General features: G+C 44.3%; 1 protein-coding gene across 7 annotated transcripts in view; it reads left to right on the forward strand.

The window, feature by feature from the left end:
* The first annotated feature begins 1720 nt into the window (after positions 1–1720).
* Positions 1721–18819, forward strand: part of MAP3K3 (mitogen-activated protein kinase kinase kinase 3) — a 61138-nt gene continuing 44039 nt past the window's right edge. The window contains exons 1-3 of one of the 7 annotated variants that reach the window (XM_070773751.1): positions 1721–1739; positions 10375–10496; positions 12069–12161. In XM_070773751.1, coding sequence (XP_070629852.1) covers positions 10401–10496; positions 12069–12161 — 189 coding nt within the window. In that variant the 5' untranslated portion in view covers positions 1721–1739; positions 10375–10400. Of the gene's footprint in view, positions 1740–2170; positions 2535–4879; positions 6231–10374; positions 10497–12068; positions 12162–18819 lie in introns of those variants that run through there. The other 6 variants (XM_070773750.1, XM_019980562.2, XM_070773749.1 and 3 more) reach the window with 6 other exon arrangements.

Raw genomic sequence — 18819 nt, forward strand, 5'->3', positions numbered from 1 at the left:
AGGAAACTGTATAATTTCAGGCTATATGAAGAAAAAGAAGGCAGCATATGGAAATACAAAATGTTGGAGGGGAGAGGGCCTATTTAGGCACTTTTGAGAGTTGACATTTGAGCAGACCTGAATGAAATGCAGGAATTAACTGTGGGAAGAGCGTTCTAGGTGGAACAAAGGGCAGGTACAAAGGTCCTGAGCCTGGTAAGCTCTAAGTATGGAAAGAAGGCCAATGTGGCTGGAGTGATTTGAGGGAGCTGGAGAGGTGAGGTGGGAGAGGATGGCGGGGGCCAACTCCTGTTGGGCCCGGATGGCCATGACAGAGTTTGAGTCTATTCTGTGTGTGATGGGAAGCCCTCGAAGGGTTGAGAACAGAGAGTGACATGATGTTAATTACATTTTACAAGGATCACTTTGGCTGCTGTGTGGAGCACATTTGTTAGGTGGCCGCAGAGGAAACAGGCAAACCTGTTAGGAGGCCAGAGCAGTCACCCAGTACATAGGGTGGTGGCTTGCACCAGGGTGAAAGTGGTGAGAAGTAATTGGATTCAGATACATTTTAAAAGGAAAGCTGAAAAGACCTGCTGGATGATTGGATAGAGGAATGTTAGAGAAAGAGTGAAATGAAGGAAGATGCCTCCTTGGTGTGTATTTTTATGACTGGGAAAACAGAGGAGCAAGGTTTTGTGGGGAAGGGGGAAAAAATCAAGAATTCAGTGTAAAACACGGTAAACTGGAGTTGTATTTTAGACATTCCAAGAGACCCTGCTGAGTAGACAGCGTCTACAGGCAAATATTTGAATTTGAATACAGGCAAATATTCCTAAATCTAAGAGGTGGATTTAAAGAAAAAGGTCTAAAGTAATTCTTAAGAGATTTGATACCCAAGGCAAAGCCACCACTAAAGGCTCTTAGTTGACAATTGAAAGCGACATCAGAGGAAGATGTTTTTGGCGTCTGATTTATCTTACACTGAACAGGGGCCCGAGGAAGGGAGCCCAGATTGTGGCGGCCTTGGAATCTGAAGATGGAGGTGTATAACATGCCGAACAGTGGAGGCTGGGAAAATTAATTATGGTCATCTCTATTTTGAAATATCATGCAGTCAAGTACAATTGTTTTGGGACAATATTAAGTGCCACGGGAAAACAGGATAAAATTTAAGCACACTACAAAACAATATGAAGCCGTTTTTATCAAACGCTGTATATTTAGGTAGGAAAGAGACAAAATATCTCTGGGGTGGAATTTTTATTTTTTTCAATTTTAATACAAAGAGCTTGTGTTGCTTTTATGACCAGAAAAAAAGTTTTCTTCCCGAAAGAACCTCACATAATGGTTTCGGTCCTGGCCAGCAGATTCCTAGGACCCACTTCCCGGCACTACCCCAGCCCCTTAGGGTGTGTGGCTGTTGAGACCCAGGAAAAGGCAGGCAGTGGTAAACCGCTCCTGCCTCCCGGCAAGCGCAGTCTCTGGACCGGAGGACTTGCTTGGGGGTCCGGCGGCAGAGGTGGCCACACGCCGGGAAGCGCTCAGAGCCAGAACCCTCCCCGTTTATTACGCGCCGGTGTGGGGACACGGAGGGGCAGGACGTCAGCCTCAGGAACCGCGGAGAGCTGGAAGGGCGGGAGGCAATGGGGCCCCTCCAAACGTCTTCCTAAACTCCAGCCCCAAAGTAGCCGGCGGGGAACCGCGCCAGCCCGCGCGCCAGTCCGCGCGCCAGCCGAGACTTGGGTGACTGACAGGAGGTGGGAATGTGGGCGGAGCCTCAAGCGCGAGCTGTGATTGGAAAAACCCACACCTCCCGGGGAGAGAGGGCGGGCAAGTCTGCGAGGGATGCGCAGAGGAGGGTGCTCAGAGCCCTGTACGTGATTGGCTAGCAGCGGAGTGAACCGGGAGCTGTTCGGATGATTGGCAGAGGGTAGACAACCCTCCGAAACTGCTTTGGCTTCGCCTATTGGCATCCAGCGAGAGTAGGCGGGATTGGTTCATCGAGGGGTGCCGTTGATTAGCTGGCGGCTGAGAGTTAGGGTGTTGGAGAGAGCTGGGGGAGGAGGGGCGGCGGGGGCAGCGACTTCCTCCTTGTTATTGGCTGGTGAAGTGAGTGAGGGGTGGCACCATGGGCCAGCGGCTGGCTAGGATTGGCGGGTGCTGGGGTGAGTGACAGACAGGGGGGCGAGCTGCGCGACCAGCGGTTTGTTTTTCGGAGCGTTCCTGAGGTGGAGAACGGCGGCCGGACGGAACGACTTCGGGACTGAGGGACTGGCGGTCGGGCGGGCCGAGCGGCGCCGCCGAGGCCGGGCTGGGCCGAGCCGAGGAGCGCCGGGGATGTAGCGGGCCACCCTGCCCATGCCACAGCGCCCGGCCGCGGGCGGAGCCGGAGCCGGAGCCTGGGGAGGCGGCGGGGGCCCCGAGCGCAGCCCGCGCCCCCCGCGCGGAGCCAGGCCCGCTGCCGTCCCCGCCGCACGGGCCCCCGGCATGCAGCTCCGGCTGCGGAGGTGACACTCGGGCCGGAGCCGCCGCCGCCGCCATCGCCACCATGGGTGAGTGTCGCCACCGCCCCGGCCTGTGCCCGCGCTGCTTCGCGTCGCCCCGCCCCGGGCTGAGGGGAGGAGGACCCTGGGCCGCCGCCTGACAGGCATGGACAGCCCGCCCGGCCGGGGCTGCGGACCGCCGGCGCCCGCCCGCCCCGCTCGCGGCTTAGCGGCTCCGCGGCCCAGGCGGGGGTTCTGGCTCCCCCGGCCTTCAAAGGCGGCCCCGGTCCGCAGAGCCCACTCGGCCGCCTCTTTCCGGGCCGCGCTACCAGCACATCCCGAGGAAGCGGCGGCGGGTCGAGGGCCCGTGCTCGGCGGAGCAACCCGCTCCGGGCCGAACGAGCGGGACCCCGAGCCCGAGGGCGGGGAAGCGCGAGCGCAGTGTGGGGCCCGGGCTGGAGGCTGGTGCAGGCCTAGCTGCTGTTGTGTCTTTTCCTTGATTTGCTTTTTTTTCCTGCCTGTGTCATTTCCTTCCCTTTGCTCACACAGGCCGGCCTGTGAGAGTTCCCGGGGCTTGCTCTCGAGCCCTGTGCGCGCCCCAGCGCAGGGGGGAGGGCGTGCGGGGAGACAGGCTGGGAGGTGATTAAAATGGCAATCACTGTTATCAACCGCGCGGTTGAGAAATGCGAGCTGCACGCAGATTGCTGGGGTTTAGGAATCGGCTGCCAGTGATAATACACATCCTACTTTTGGAAAAATCTCGTTGCAGTGTTTTACATCCATTAGTTTAATCTAGCAGTCTCTCTGAAATTATGTAACTTTTGAAAGAGAGAAACATTCACTACACAAAAGAATCTCTATGAAATCATTTCCTTTTTAATCGATAGTTGCAATTTCTGTTGTGAAGATGTAGTCTAAGGAACTCTTTTAATGTCTTCCACACGCAGCATTTGAACTGAATTATGTTTCATGTCCTTTGTGGTAATTTAGCAGACGACTATTGGAGTAGATTAAGTAGCAATAACATGTTCGATGTACTTTGCTTCTCTTGTTGGATCAGTTATTTTGATACAGTTGTCTGCAGTGGCAAGTTTTGCAGAGTATTTGGTATTGTCCTAATTAATCAAGGGGTAAACTTCAGTTAAGGGATCATTTGCACAGCCACTGATTCCATCTGTGAAGAGGGAACATCAATGTTTGCTTTGCCCTATGGCAAGGTCAAGTCGTTTTTGTAGAAGGATAAGTGTTTGCTGTGTCACATTGGGCAGATAATCTTTTGTGGCCCATCTTTACACTGGCTTTGAATGAATTGCCTTGTTCTGTTCCGTACTGCCCCTCTACAGTAAGGAATGGGTTCCTTCATTTATTGGGCTGTTTCCTTTCCATGCTTTATTTCAGAAGTGCTTGCTTTTCTGGGCAAAGTCTGTGACAGTAAGCAGAAAACGAACTCAGTGAGGCCTGGTATTTATTGAATAAATACATAATTCAACAAATACTCGTTGAGCATTTACTGTAAATGGGGAACATAATTCTTGTCCTCCCCAGGTTTCACACAGTTATCTTATGCTCTGGAATTTGATGATCACACTAAATCTTTGAATTGATTTGTGAACCTACATTTGTGATCATCTTTCTAATCAGTCTTTCCTTTTTATCCTGCGGGGACAGGCTTAAATCCCAAAGGGGAGTGTGAATACTTAAGGGTGTGCAGACCTCCTATTTTTCACTTTCTTGACTGCTAAATCAGTGTCCAGATACACTGATGAAGTGTCCACTACATTTCGTGCCTAATAATAAAATAGAGGTCAGCCTGTTTTCATATTTCAAGATAATTTCAAAAAGTTGAAATGTGTGAGCATATGGAGAGACAATGATGGGGAGCAAAGGAACTATGTGGACAGGGTCCAGAGCCCCAAAGGAAAAAGGACCAAAAACTCAGTATCTTCTCATTTGTTCCCATGTCAGTTTTTACATGAAGAAAGTGAGACAGTGAGGGGAAAATGAACTTGCCTGGTGGCTGCAGTATATTAATCGGCAGACAGGCTGGTTTAAGAACCCCTGCCTGGCTTTCTTCACCACTCTTCCCTCATACCATTCTCACTTTCTTTTAAGTAGATGACCTTGACACACACTTAGAACTAGTACTGAATTCTCTTAGAGCCTGACCTTCAGTTTGCTTTGTATAGGGCTCAGCAAGGGTGTATGTACAAACACACACGGAGTCTGTCTCTTAAGTACTGGTTTCCATTTTGGTGATATAAATGATGAAAAGTCAGATTCCCAGGTTAGCATGTGTTAGTTGGTGTATGTAGTCCTAAATAAGTTCAAGGGGTAATAAGGGAGAAACATAGACTTATTAATATTTTATTATACTTGTTAAATTCCAGCCCAGCAAGGAAAGGACTAAAACTAATTTGAGTCCCTGCCCTTCAGGTTCTTTGGTTAACAGTCATATTTTCCTGAGCTGTTCTAAGCCCCAGACTCAAGCTTGTTTGACAGCTTGGGTTGGTAATGAAAACAGGTCAGATTTTATATTGGCAGTTAGCCCCAGTAACTTTCTAGTGGAAATTACACTTATTCTTGTAAATAATAGGAAATACTCTTTTTGTTTGTTTTTGGCCTTTTTTTTTTTTTTGGCTTTGATGTTATGTGGTTATAAAAAAAATTGAAAATTGGTCATTTTTTCTTGGTCACACCAAAATTCCCTCCTGGTTTTAGTAATTATAGTGGCAAATGCTGCTAATTACACCTAAGATTAATTTGCTAGTGCTTACTTGGGCTCTATAAATGCAATCTAAAATTTGGTGGGAAGTATTACTGAAAAATATGTAACAACTTGGAAACGTTACAGGAACGTGAACTGAGTGTAGGATTTAGGATGGTGTGGTTCTGGTTTGATAACTTGGTTTGAAGTCAGAATCATTGTTTCAAGGCTGTTGGAAGCTCCCAGTTACACCAATTTCAATTCAGTTTGGCTAGAATCTGACTGCCTGTGTAGATCTAAATAGTTGGCAACTGTTTGTTAATTGAAATTGGGATCATAGTTTAATGACTCAACATGGCTATGTTACGACTACTGATGTTTTAAAAAATTATGGTTGGCTTTAAAACTGATTTTAGGCATTTATAAAAAGTAAGTATCAGTCCAACTGAGCATAACTTAGTGAAATACACAGGATAAGAAGCAGTTTTCTTGGTTCTGACTATCTAAGCTATCCATTTTTCCTTTGCCCCTTTTGTTGAACATCTCTTCTGTGTCAGATACAGTACATGGCCCTGTATATGTATTTATTCTGTATTTAAGAAGTTATAGTTAGGTAAGGTGAAGCAGAAACATATAAACAAATAAGTGGTGTTATAGATACCTTGTCAAAACTGTAAAGATACATTGGACGGAGAGATCAGTTCTGTAGTTTTGCGATTGACATACATTATCCTATAGTCCTCAGACCTCAAAGGTTAAATTTCATTAACTTAAAATAAAATATGATGGTGATGTATGGATTCTTATGAGGAAGCAATAGCTTACTTTGTAATATGTATTTTAAAATTTTAAATCATCAACTAATATTGAAGGACTCTTATAGAAACAGAAAAATAAACCCCAGAATTTGACTTTGCAATCTAGCACAGTTTTCAACCAGGGCCTTGAAGGAAAAAGGAAAAATGTATGTTATGAATTGAGGATCAGACCTTTTTGCTTATGCTTATTATACTAGGAGATGATGTTTGCCCAGACGGACAGGATGGAGGAGGACCGTGCGGGTATGTAACGTGTCATGAACAGTAAGGCAGTAAAATCAGACTCACAGACACTGAAGCACAGGATCTCCAGAGTGAGCAGTGTGATCAGATGATCTGACACAGTTGGGTAGAGTAGAGAGAGCATTGTCAAGATGAAGAAATCATTTAAATGAAAACAGATTAAATTTGGGAGTTGTACGTATGGGAAAAAGAGTGTCTGGCATCATGCAGGACAACAGTGTTTATCCAATGACTTGTTGCTTCTGGAAACTTTTCTGGGGTTTTAGCCAAGGGAATTCATAAATGGGAGTGCCTTAAGACCCTGCTTTTAGATAGAAGTAATAGCTCAGTCTGGAAGGGTGACTTCCTGCTGGGGTTAATGAGCAAGGAGCGTGTTTGCCTGGCAGCCCCCATGCCTTAGGTCAGGATATCAGAAGAAAAAGTACTCGCTGCTGAATAATTACGGATAGCTATCTGCTTGAGACTGCTGACAGAGCTTCCACTTTTTAAGCCTGGATTGTAAACCCTGTTTCATAGAGCCCTTTTTTTTTTTTTTTCTATGAATATTCCTCACCTCTAGATCTTTAACCCCCTAATTTCTAGAGTTAACTTCTTCCTTTGTGCTTCTTTCTGGTAGCTTTGAAGTGTGTCATACCACCCCCATCCTTTGGAAATCTTTTCAAGGTTATAGCATACTCTTACCTCTGCCTCAACTTGTTCACGTGTAAAGTTCATAAAAAAATTATTGACTTCCACTACTTCCAATCTTCAGCTTCTCGATTCCCTGTCAAGATGTTTCTGCCTCTGTTACCCTGTTGGACCTGCCTGCCCCTGCTCTTCTGCGGCCTTAGCTTCTGTCGTGTTCCTTTTCTGTTTGTTTGTAGTTCTCTTAAAGACGTCTGTGCTGGCACATCTTCTTCCTACTCTTCTTGTTGGCGTGAGTATTCACTCAGGATCAGTCCCTGAGCCTCTTCTCTTTTCCTCCGCTGTTCACTTGCTTTCACCGTCCCTTCTCCTCCTCAGTTCATTTATAAAGCTCTCATCCATAGCTGGAACAGCTTTCTTTTTTGAAAAAATCTTTACTCTGTAAAATTATCTATATAACCCCTTGCTACTCACGTGGTAAAAAAACTTTTTTACGCATGTGTTTATGTATTCTGGTTTGTATCTTGTCTAATTCGGTCTCTTTATTTGCATAACCTTGTATGTGTGTTGTTTGTCTTTTTACGCCTAGAGTTTGAGTTATCTGAAAGTATCTTTCAAAACTGTCTAATGTATAATACATGATAGGTAGTCAGTAAATGGTTATTGTTAATGATTAATAAAAATTCTAAAATAAAATTAAGTATTAGGATAGATTGTGGCCTCCAGTCTTTTCCCATTAACCTTTTTTTCCCCATTGATGATGATAATAGCCAGCATTTTTTCAGCATTAGGTACCATGAGAAATAATTTGTAAGGTGTTTTTTTCCCCTCTTAAGTCTCACAGCAGCTCTGTGTAATGATACTTTTATTATGTACATTTTACAGATGAGGAAATTGAGGTTTAGGGAGAATAAATGATTTGTCTAAGGGCTCCTTAAAACCCAAGTCTTTCTGACTCCAAGGTCCATATAACTGCTGCACTCTAAGAAAACTATTTGTTAATTTTTTTTTTTTTAAGGAATGCATACGGTAGCACAGATAATTCAGTTAAAATCCCAATCCAGGAAGAAATGCCTGAAAGAACCACTTGATGTGCTTCCCGTCTATCCATCTCCTCAGTTTGAATTATCAGTTTAAGAACCAGTTTGCTTCTAGAAATGTATGCGACTCTGACACAACAGCAGATTCTATAACTGTGTTTCACTGTGTCGGTTGTCCTGGATTCCAGGAGATAGAGCCAAACCATTCCTCCAGTGTGTTCTCAGCGCTGGAACTACCAAACAAGTTTATCCGTTAAGTAATGCCAGGAATTGGTTAGCTTCCTGGAAACAGAATTTGTCAACCTGATAAACCAGCTCTTATAATAGCATCATCTTATACAGAATTAGAAACAATTTCTCTAGTCATACTTGTCACAGATGTGATTTGAAAAGCATGTGTGTATCTGTGTGTGAATATACACATCCATTTTGTTTCAATATCTGAGTTGACACAACTATTCTCAGTTCTAAGGCTGGTTTCCTTGATAGTGAAAATCACGTGCATTCTGCTGTTAGGACTATCAGTGGCTGCTCCTCAGAAACCACCCGTCTAGTGCCATCTAGTCATAATCATAGTGATCCCAGTTTTCTGTGAAGTGCGTGCATGTGTCACTCAGTCGTATCTGACTGTTTGAGACCCCATGGACTGTAGCTCGCCAGGCTCTCCTCCAGGGGATCTTCCTGACCCACGGTTGAACCTGCGTCTCCTGCATTGGCAGGCAGATTCTTTACCATTAAGCCACCTGGGAAGCCCTCATTTACTATTATAGTTGGTCCGATAATTTTATACATATATATTTAATTATTTATGTTAAATTTAATATAAGTGCACGTGTGTATGCTAAGTTGCTTCAGTCGTGTTCGACTTTTTGCGACCCCATGGACTATAGCCCACCAGGCTCCTCTGTCCATGGGATTTCCCAGGCAAGAATACTGGGGTGGGTTGCCATTTTCTTCTCCAATATAAATGAGTATATTTATATTATATGTATATAAGCCAGTCATTCTAGTTTAGGTGTTACACTCTAGTTTTAAAATCTTGGTTTAAAGGTTAAAAAACAAAAACCAAGCAAGTTCTCTTTAAGGAGCCTACGGGTAAATTGTGAGAAAATATAAAATAATTGATGGGCTGTATGAGTTTTAATTTTTTAATAAGTGTCTTTGTGTAAATACCCGCTTCGTCCTCATTCATTACCTCGTTTACTTCATTCTTTTTGTACTACAACTGTATCACTCTTACTTTTGTATGTATTTTGAAGTGGAATTAGTAAGGAAGCTACTCTAATGGTGTTTTTCTTAGAAGTCTTGAATCTAATTTTACTTTTCTGAGCAGGCAGAGATCTCTTCATGGGTACCCTTCTCCTTCCTTCCTGCACCTCCTCAGAGGGCAAGTAGGGCACCTGAGCAGATTTGGTCCAGGACAAGGGGAGAGGCGGATGATGCCATTTACTTCCTATGCTTCATGCTGGGCTTTCCTGTACACAGGGTATTAGAATATTTTCAAGGGACAGTGATAAAGGGCAGAAGATAGGCACACTCTATGGGTGGAGTCTTGTGCTTGCTTCTTTTAAGGTGTGCCTCAAGTCCGTAAGTGACTCACTTGTCATGAAAGCAAGTATAACAACTCATTCCTCATGTTTCTTTGCAGATCAACAGACCTGTTTATTTTCAACCTCCCACTGCTATTTGAGTGGACAAGGATCTCTTGAAGGACCTGGGAGAATTTGGCAAAACGTAGAATTGGCCTGGTTTTAGGTTCTCGGGTTTTGGCCAGTTGTCTTCAATGCATGAGAACTCTAGTGCTCTATGCTATTTCAAGAAAGGGGGATTAAAAGTAATACCAATAAGGCAGAGACAATACACTGCTTGCTTGGTTAGGGAAGAAAAACAATAGAACTGCCTTTCGACTTCCCTGTGGGAAGCAGAAGGCCTGTAAACTTGTTAAGAGTTGGGAAGGGGCATTCAAAGGCTAGGCTTGTGATACAACTTCTGTTCAAAGCAGCAGCCTTGCTTGGTACCTTTTAAATATACTCTTCTACAATACTTGAAGAATAGGTCTGTGACTGATTCTGTCTCATAATTGATTCTCCGTGAATTCATCTTTCTACTCAGTTCCCTGCTACACTGTGCTGTGTTGTTCTTCACTTCACTCCAACTTTTCATCTATTTTTCCTGGTTGAGTTTCTCTGGCACTGAAAGAATTGGTTTGTTTGAGTACCTCTCTCACTCCCAGTGAATAGGTAGATACTGCTGCCAGAAATCTGATTGGAGAGCTGTTAGAATCTATTAAAATTCAATTTGCCATAGTCTGATCTCAGTTATCCTCTTTTCACAGATAGCAAATTTATGTCATTTAGTTACAGGGTCTGTCATTTCACCTGGGCAAAACTCCCTGAGTATGAGTCATACAATTTGTGAAAGTACATTCTTTTGTGATCTGTTTTAAAGTGTCTTAGCCCATGTGCTCTCTTTCTTTGCAGACGAGCAGGAGGCATTGAACTCGATCATGAAGGACCTGGTGGCCCTCCAGATGAGCCGACGTCCCCGGGTGCCTGGATATGAGACCATGAAGAGCAAAGACACGGGTCACCCAAATAGGCAGGTGTGTGCAGCTGTGGCTGTTAACTAACTTTGTTGGGGATGAGTTTCAGATGGGAAATATGTGAGAAGCCAGTGATACTCTAATACAGGTTTAAATGCTGTTGGCCCCTTCCTCTTCCAGTCTGTTGAATGGTAGGTGAGTGATGTGTACCCACAGGTATGGGTCATGATCTGGAGTCCCAGTGCCTTGTGCCTCTGACCTTGTAAATAGTATTTCATTTGTGGAGAATAAGAGTAATTTCTTTGCTAATTATGAGGACAGTATTCATTGAATTTTTCCTTTACTTATCATTTGGCAAATATTTTATCCAGATGCATGATCTCTAGCTTAGAAGGTCTTTAAACAGTATATTCTCAGGAAGAATTAATTGATTTTAGTTTATTTAAATGTAATTAGGAAGGGAAATATATTTAATAAAACATCATATATTCTGAAGGTAAGAATGAGTGATTTTGTTATTATTGTTATTTACAGCTGTTTCCCCTAGTTAACTCAGGTAATTGAGAGTGCCTGTTTTATTGAGAGCTGTGTGCTTTCTTAGGAAAATAGTTTCTATTTTGTTAACATTTCAGCTTGTGCACTGTTGAGAACTTTCTTCTCCTGTTCAGTGTTGCTGACCTCCTTGTTTGCTGGGTCCTCTGGCAGCAGAGAGGCGTGAGTGAGGGGAGCCTTCCTTCTAGTGGGCATCAGAGGGTTGTGTTCAGCGTGTTTGATGATTTCCTCCTGTGGTTCTCTTGGTTGTCAGCTGACCTTCTCTCTCCTCATATGCACCTTGTCTACCAGTTCTTCAAAAGCACTCTTGGTTCCTGGAGAAAGTAGAAGGAGCTGGACCTTTTTCTGTCTGAGGTCTGCTAGATGTAACCTCCCAGAGTATTTCCTGCCTTTAGGAAAACTGGGGACCCCAAGTCCTTTTGTTTCAGTTATAGCGGAAGGAGTAGTTTAGAGAGCTGCTTTTATTTTTTGTGGTTACCTTGTAAACTGGGGGAGCAACAGAATAGGGCCCATTCTTGAACTGCTTTCATACGTTATTCTGATTGTGTGGGTTCCCCCTTGCTGTAACATTTCTATTCAAAGCTGCTTTTGGAAGGAGCATTTTACCAGAAGCGAATCCCCTCCCCCAGGCTTGAGCCTAATGACCTCACTTTCCTTCCTGTCTTCCTATGTGGAGTGTGCTTGCTAATGCTGCTCCAGTCAGCTGATCCTTCTCCAAATGGGACTGTAAGCGTGGATATCAGTTAGTAGGTGAAAAGGGGAAGCTTTCTTGAGTTGGAATGCCCGAAAGAACCCGGCCGAGGAGTGAAGTGGTCTGTTACTGTTTAGGAATCCTGCTTAGAAGGTATTAAAGCTACTATTAGAAAATCCTGATCTTTTACTGTGCCTACCGCTGTGTTCTTGGGAGTGAAGGCAGTGGTTATAGAAGTAGAAGCCTGTGAAGAAGATTGACTACTCTCAGGAAGTAATCTTAACAAGAGATACTAGCTATTTGGATCCACAGTTTACTTGAATATCATCAGACTTTTTCTGCAGCATGAAGGATACAAATTATTAACCTCAGTTTTTTTGTTTTTAAAGAAAAAGCACAACAGCAGCAGCTCAGCCCTTCTGAACAGCCCCACAGTCACAACAAGCTCATGTGCAGGGGCCAGTGAGAAAAAGAAGTTTTTGGTAAGGAATAAAATCACCATTAAAGCTGAGATGTGCTTTTAAATCTTGCAGTGCTGGAAGTGTATGGAATTCATATCCTGGACAAATTGTTTTAGTGGATTTGTAGGCAGCACTGGTTACTCACTACCTGTGTTCTCTTACCGTTTCTCACAACAATATTATTCATAAGCAGCCTGTGTCACTGCTGAACAGTAAATTTCTGTGGTGATAGAAATGTTCTATATTTGTGCTGCCCCGTGTAGTAGCCACTGGCCACACGTAGCTGTTGAGCAACTGAGGAACTGAATTTAAATTTTTATTCAGTTTTAATTATTTTAAATTTAAATAGCGACATGTGGCTATTGGCTATGGTCCTAGCACAACTTTATATAAGGGACTATTGATTTGTTGGGCAAGAAATTGAGTACATCCTTGGAGATGTGTACATTCATCCTCCATGGACTGGTCATGAGTTCATGGGTTTCTACACATTGTGAAAAACTCATCAGTGGGAAACCTATCTAATAGTCTAATCCAAGGGCATGGGGTTCTGGGGAGAATGTGAACCTGTGGAACTATCATGGCTGTTTAGAAATTGAAGCTCAAAGTTTTATGCTAACTTTAGGTAAAAGGACAATGAAAATATCAGACTAGCTTCTGCTGTTAATAAAGTCAAGGTTGTAGAGTGGTCTCTTCTGGGAAGTGTAGCGGATGTTCAGCTTCTGACCAGGAGAAATATTCTTCAGCAAAATCCTGAAAGCAGAAGGAGAAAGAAAGTCTTAGTGAATGCATTTCTGAGGAAGTGTGAGATGGGGTAAGATGGGGGTGGTGAGAGCCATTGAGGGGACAAGTGTTTACAGCCTGATATAATGAAAAGAGCCCAGCCTAAGAGTCTTGAGATGTTAATAGTTTGTTACTGTAGGACTTTACAGTTTACAAAGTGAATTCCCTTTTTAAGAATTCTTGCTTCTGTTTGCTTGGGCCTGGGATAGGAATAAACAGTTTTTTCATTACCACTTCTGCCAGAAGGTCCATGCTTAGGAGGAGAGAGGACTGAAAGATCAAAAACCTAATTTAAATGGCTAAAAGATGCCAAATTGGTCTAATAAATATCACACTGGGCTAAAGATTCAGGTTGCAGAGTCCTGGTTGAAAGAAACCAAGTATTTTGGCCAGTAGGAAAGGTGGTTTGTTTGGGGATAGATTGGTGCTCGTACGGGCAAGCAGCGCTTCAGAGTGAGAATGGTAGCCTCCTGGGGCTCAGGCTTGGCACAGCAAGGAATGCCACAGGAGCTGGGACTTCACTGACAGAACTGTTTGGGACTGAGGCCTGGAAGAATGGGAAAGCCTAATTTAATATCTCTGCTTGGCAAGACTTCAGACATCCTCCTCCCTGAGTAAACAAACTAGGCGATTAATGGAGAAAAGAGAATGGTTTGAGAACAGCTAAGTGTTCTGAGCAGCTGTGGAAGTACAGGGGCATGACGTGCTTGGTTATCCACCTATTTGATAGGAGTTAGGATCTGTGCGGTTTGTGTTTTCCCATTAGGTCCCTGGAAGCCTACCGCCTGGTTAGAGCTGGCTGCACATTTTTGGATCGGTGTGGCTCACCCTAGGTGTGATTGGGGCCCATGGATGGCTCTGTAGGCCATAATGTGCAGACTCTTTAGAAGTCATCACTTGCAGTGCTTTAGCAACAGGTGCTATTTCTCCAAGTTGACAGCTTAGTGTACTGAAAGGAGCACTGGCCCAGAAGTCATTGAGTTGTTAATAATCCATTAACGTGGAATTTTATAGTTTGGAGAATGCTGTCAACAACGACAATTAACAACAATAACAACAATATAAGCATGTGTGTTATACTTTAAAAATTCTCAAAGTGTTTATGCAAAGGTTTTAAGTACAGCCAGGAAGCAACCCAGGTCTTCTGACCCCTGGTCACAGTAGTTTTACCATGTGTGAGTCTGATGACCTTTCTGAACCTCAGTTTTTCTGTTTACCTCTGGAAGTTGTGAGCTCATAGAATATAAAGCACTTTATACATTGGAACACAAGGTACGGGTGTAAAGCAGTAGTGACTGCGTCAGTTCTGTTCTCATGGAGCTGAAAAGGTTAAGGTTTTCTGCCTTTATTGGATTGGCATTACTATCAATCAGATGGTCCTTTGCAGGCTTCTGCAACTAACCTAGCATATGAAAATCCCAGTGAAGAAAGAAATAGAATCCTTATTACCACAGATTCCTGTTTTCCTTGAATCTTATCACAGAGGTAGGTAGAGGCTTGAACGGAGATGTTCACTAGTTGGTACTTGAGAATGAAAAAGTTGTTTTCTTCATAGCAGGCACCAGAAGGGCAGGCTCTTGGTATCAGCTCTAAAGGAGGAGAATTCTAGGAGCTGTTCTGCCAGCAGTGTCAGGGACTGAGAGGATTGTCTTTTGCTTTTACTGTGATAGACCTGACTCTTCAGGACTTCCTTTCTCTTTCAAGAGTTATTGATAAGATAGGCTGGCTAGTTTGAAAATAAAACACAATGCAGTGTACAAGTCTCACATTCTATCTCGTAAGAAGCTTCCTTTTCTGTGATATTTAATTAAGTAGCAGTAAGTAATGAATGTACCGTTTCATCACTGATTTATTCACATCCTCACTGAATGCCTTGCACAGCGCTAGGACTGGGGACTGAGAAAGAACTGGGGCAGGAAGACGGTTGCTCTATAATCACCTCTTCCACCGATCTCTTAGGACTTCTCTGAGTCACACAAATAAAATTATTTTTGGTGCTCTTTTCTTCTCATCTATTTACTATCTTTGGCAAAATAAGGACTCCAGTGCCAAAGATGTGGGGCCAGCAAAGGTACATAGCAATGTGGGGGAATGGGAGTGCTACAGAGTCAGAGAGAGGGTGCCAGAGATACTGGCTCGTGGGGGCCTTTGCCAGGTCAGAGGTTCACAGACCTTTGTTTAATAAACACTTTGATTTTTTTTTTTTTTGAATTCTTGAGAATCTTCTTGGATTACATGTTCAGTTGTTGAGTTCAGACTTTGAGAAGGTCTTTTCTACTTAAGTTTGGTATCGTTGATCACTCCTGTTGCCCGTTTGCCGTTCCCAGACTGTAGCCCAGCCTGGAGGCCTGCACTGCCTTCTGGCTATGGCTCTTACTCTTCCTTTTGCCATACTGGCTCTGGTGGGCCGGGGACTTGAACCTCCCTAGGCCTGAATTTTTGTACCAGTGCTTTTTTCTCAGCAGCTGTGGCATCTCTCCTTTCAGTTCAACATGAGCTTATACTCAAGCTTCTTAGACAAAAGAAATATGTTATATTCCCTGTACCCTAGGAATCACGCAGTCTTATTATAAATGAGAAACATGTGAAAAAAAAGAAACTAAGGTAGGATGTGACTGTGCCTAAATATATGGTACAAATTCTGAGAGGTGAAGGCGGCCAGGAAAGTGAAAGGTGGGCCAGAACTTGGGCCAGAGGAGTCACAGAGTCATTTCCGGAGAAGGTGGCACCAGAGCCAAGCAGTGAAGGATGTGTAGGAGTTTAGTCAGGTGGAGAGGAGGAAATGCAGCACTCTGCGGTGGGAGACTGCATCATTAAGGGCCTAGGGGAAGGGATGCATATGGCGTATTTCAGGAAATAGGCGGGCATCGATCTGGCTGGAGAGAGGGTTCCCTTTGAGAACAAACAATGTGAGATGATTAAGTAAGCATAAGTTCCAGGGGGCTTTGAATAATAGTTAATAACTTAGACTTTATTCCATAGGTAATGGGTATCGCTGATTACTTTTTGAATAAAGAAGGGATGTGGTGAAAGCAGTGGCTAAGATGATTGAGACTGGAGGCATGTAGAACGTGCTGGAAGAGGGGAGCTGAGAAGTGCAGAGGTTGCTTCAGGAGTTCAGGAGGGGAAAGGGACTCGAGGCGAGTGAGGACTGAGAGAATGGGAAGCAGTCTCATCTGGGAGTCTCTGGAGGGGAGAGCAGGGTCTTGTCATCTGCTGAGAAAGGGAAAAGAGGGAACGAATCAAACGGAGCTCAAAGGTTTGAGCCTGTAGCCAGTATTATAAGTGGCACCGTTGACAAGGGGGACTAGTTAGGGAGGGTAGCTAATTCAGACACATGATCAGGTTGAGTTTGCAATTATAGCGAAAGACTGAGATTGTGTGTGCAGGTATGTGTGTGCACTGCTTTGCAGTTCTGAAATCCAAAGAATACTGCCAACTAAAAGGTACTTTTTAAAATTTATGTATTTTAAAATTTCTGGCAAACTCATTTGGCAGCAAAACTTGGCCTGAATGGACACAGGGCTATTTACAGTCTTTATTTATTGCACTTATTGTGAATATTCATACTTTTCAATACAGAAACTGACTTTTGCTGTTAACAGGTAAATCTCAGTGACTGTACAGCTGTGTCCAGTGCAGGGAAGGAGGTGACAGTGTTCCCCACAGCCACGTCAGGACCCTGATTGAGGGTGGCTCCTCTGACCTGGAACATGTGGCTGCCAAGGAAGAGAGTGCAGAACTCAACTTTGTCCCCAGCTATTTGTCAGAACTAGTTACAAAGCCCCAAACTAACTTCCGGAGAGGCTTAGCAGTGTAGAGGAGGGCACGAAGTGTCTGTGTGTGTTCTGCCTCTGCCATGGGAGCACCACCTGTTACCCTCTCCCAAGAAGGGCATCACTTAACATACATAACACATACCACTGTTCTGAAACACTTTTGGCTCCAAGGGTTTGGCTAAAGGAAAATGGACCTGTATTATCATTTTTTGAACATGTGTATCAAGTATTCTTCTCATATCTTTCCCCAATTATTTCATTTAATTATTTTGATAATTCCACGAGACAGATTGCCACTGTTTTCACTTTGCAGATGAAGAAACTGGGTCACAGAGAGTCATGTTCAAGGTCATAATGGGGAGGTCATAGAGCCAGCGTTTGAAGCAGACAACTTGACTCTAGTGTTCCATTCCTTACGACGACTTACCTGCCTCATTTACATGGCAGATGGATGACGTTTTGCTTGAGAAGCTGGGGCTGGACATAGAGATTTGGGAATCTTCTATTTAGAGGTGACCTGATTTTTTAATTCCTACCGAGGAGAAGAAGTGAAGAGAAGGAGAGAAATCCAGAGGCCAAAAGTTCAAACCTTGAGGCATAGTCACGTGTTGAGGGGAGGGGTGGGAGAAGGCACGAGGAAGAGGAACCAGCAAAGAAGCAGAAGTGGTTAGAGTGGTGGCAGGTTCCCTGGGTTGAGCAGAGTCACAGAGGCAAGGAGGACACAGCCACCAATGTGAAATGCCTCAGAGGGACACAGAGAACGGTGGCCGGAAGGAGTCGAATCCAGAGAGCTTTAGCTGAACTTTCTTGTCCATGGCTTGTTCTAGTCAGCCCTGACAGGGGAAACCCAGGGTTAGGAACTTGGCAGATTTGGGCACACCATGTGGTACATGGAAACCAGTCACGGGCCTGCATCCTGCTCTGGAAATGCTGTAGCCACATCAGACACAGGACTCAGAAGACTGGGCGTCTTTGTTTACACTGCATGCTAATCACAGGCTAGGTTAGTCTTGAGTAGGAGTGATTTGTGGTTTGAGGCAAAAGTTTAATTCCCTTTCTGACCGAATTCATGTCGAATAGCATTTGGATTATGTCCCATCATGAAATAAATTTAGTTCATTTAGTCCCACAAAGGGACGGAGGGAGTTCCTTCTAGGTGCATCTGAATATCGTAAGTGCCCCACAGATGAACCTTCAAGTTGTGAGCTTTCAAAGATGCGAATGTGCCTTCCCATGTTCAGTCACGTGAGCTAGTTCACATGCCTGGCACACCTTGTCGCGCACGTGCATCCTCTGCGGGCGGCTGTGCTCTTGTGTGCTATGCGGTCCTGTGTACAGTAGTACAGTGGCTTTATTTCAAGCCCAGGACGTGCAGAAACAAGTGTAAAAGCGGCGGTGATGTAGCTGGTGCTACTGTACTTCTCAAGGTACTGTACTATAGGATTAAAGATGTTTACATTTTATGTTTTTTACATTATTTGTGTGAAAAGTATTATAACCTACTACAGTACAGACTATATAACTGATTGTGTTAGTTGGTTAACTAGGCTAACTTTGTTGGACTTGAACAAATCAAACTTACGAATGTGCTCTTGGAACGGCACTTATTGGTATGTAGGGGACTTAACTGTAATAATGTTGTAGGTGAAAGGCGTGGCACCCTACCTGTAGGGACAGACAGACTGCAAACTGTGGTGGAGACGTGGGGTCCTCTAGAGCTGGTGTGAAATTGGACAGTATGGGAAGCTGGAGGTGGCATGTCTGAGCGTGGCAGCATGATGCAGACACTGTGCTTTGGAAGGCCCTTCCCATGGGAACTTGAGGGGAAGGAGAAAAGGAAGACTGGCAAAACTGCTGTCACTCATAAAACCTTGAAGCCGCATAACTTCCTCTGCAGTGTGGCGCATCTTTCCATCTGACACACTCACACTCGCACACAGTCTCTTTCACCTAGAATGCAGACCAGGTGGAGCACCCTGCCTTCCCATTCCACCTTCTTTACCTCCAACCATGCACAGCCTCAGCCAGAGCCTCCCCTACTGGTTCCCCAGCCCTCACAGCTTCCCGCGGTCACCACCCGATCTGATGCTGACTCCATTATTACTTCATCTCCTCCA

The sequence above is a fragment of the Bos indicus genome, chromosome 19 (assembly GCF_029378745.1).
Source record: "Bos indicus isolate NIAB-ARS_2022 breed Sahiwal x Tharparkar chromosome 19, NIAB-ARS_B.indTharparkar_mat_pri_1.0, whole genome shotgun sequence".
In the NCBI taxonomy this organism is placed as follows: Eukaryota; Metazoa; Chordata; class Mammalia; order Artiodactyla; family Bovidae; genus Bos; species Bos indicus.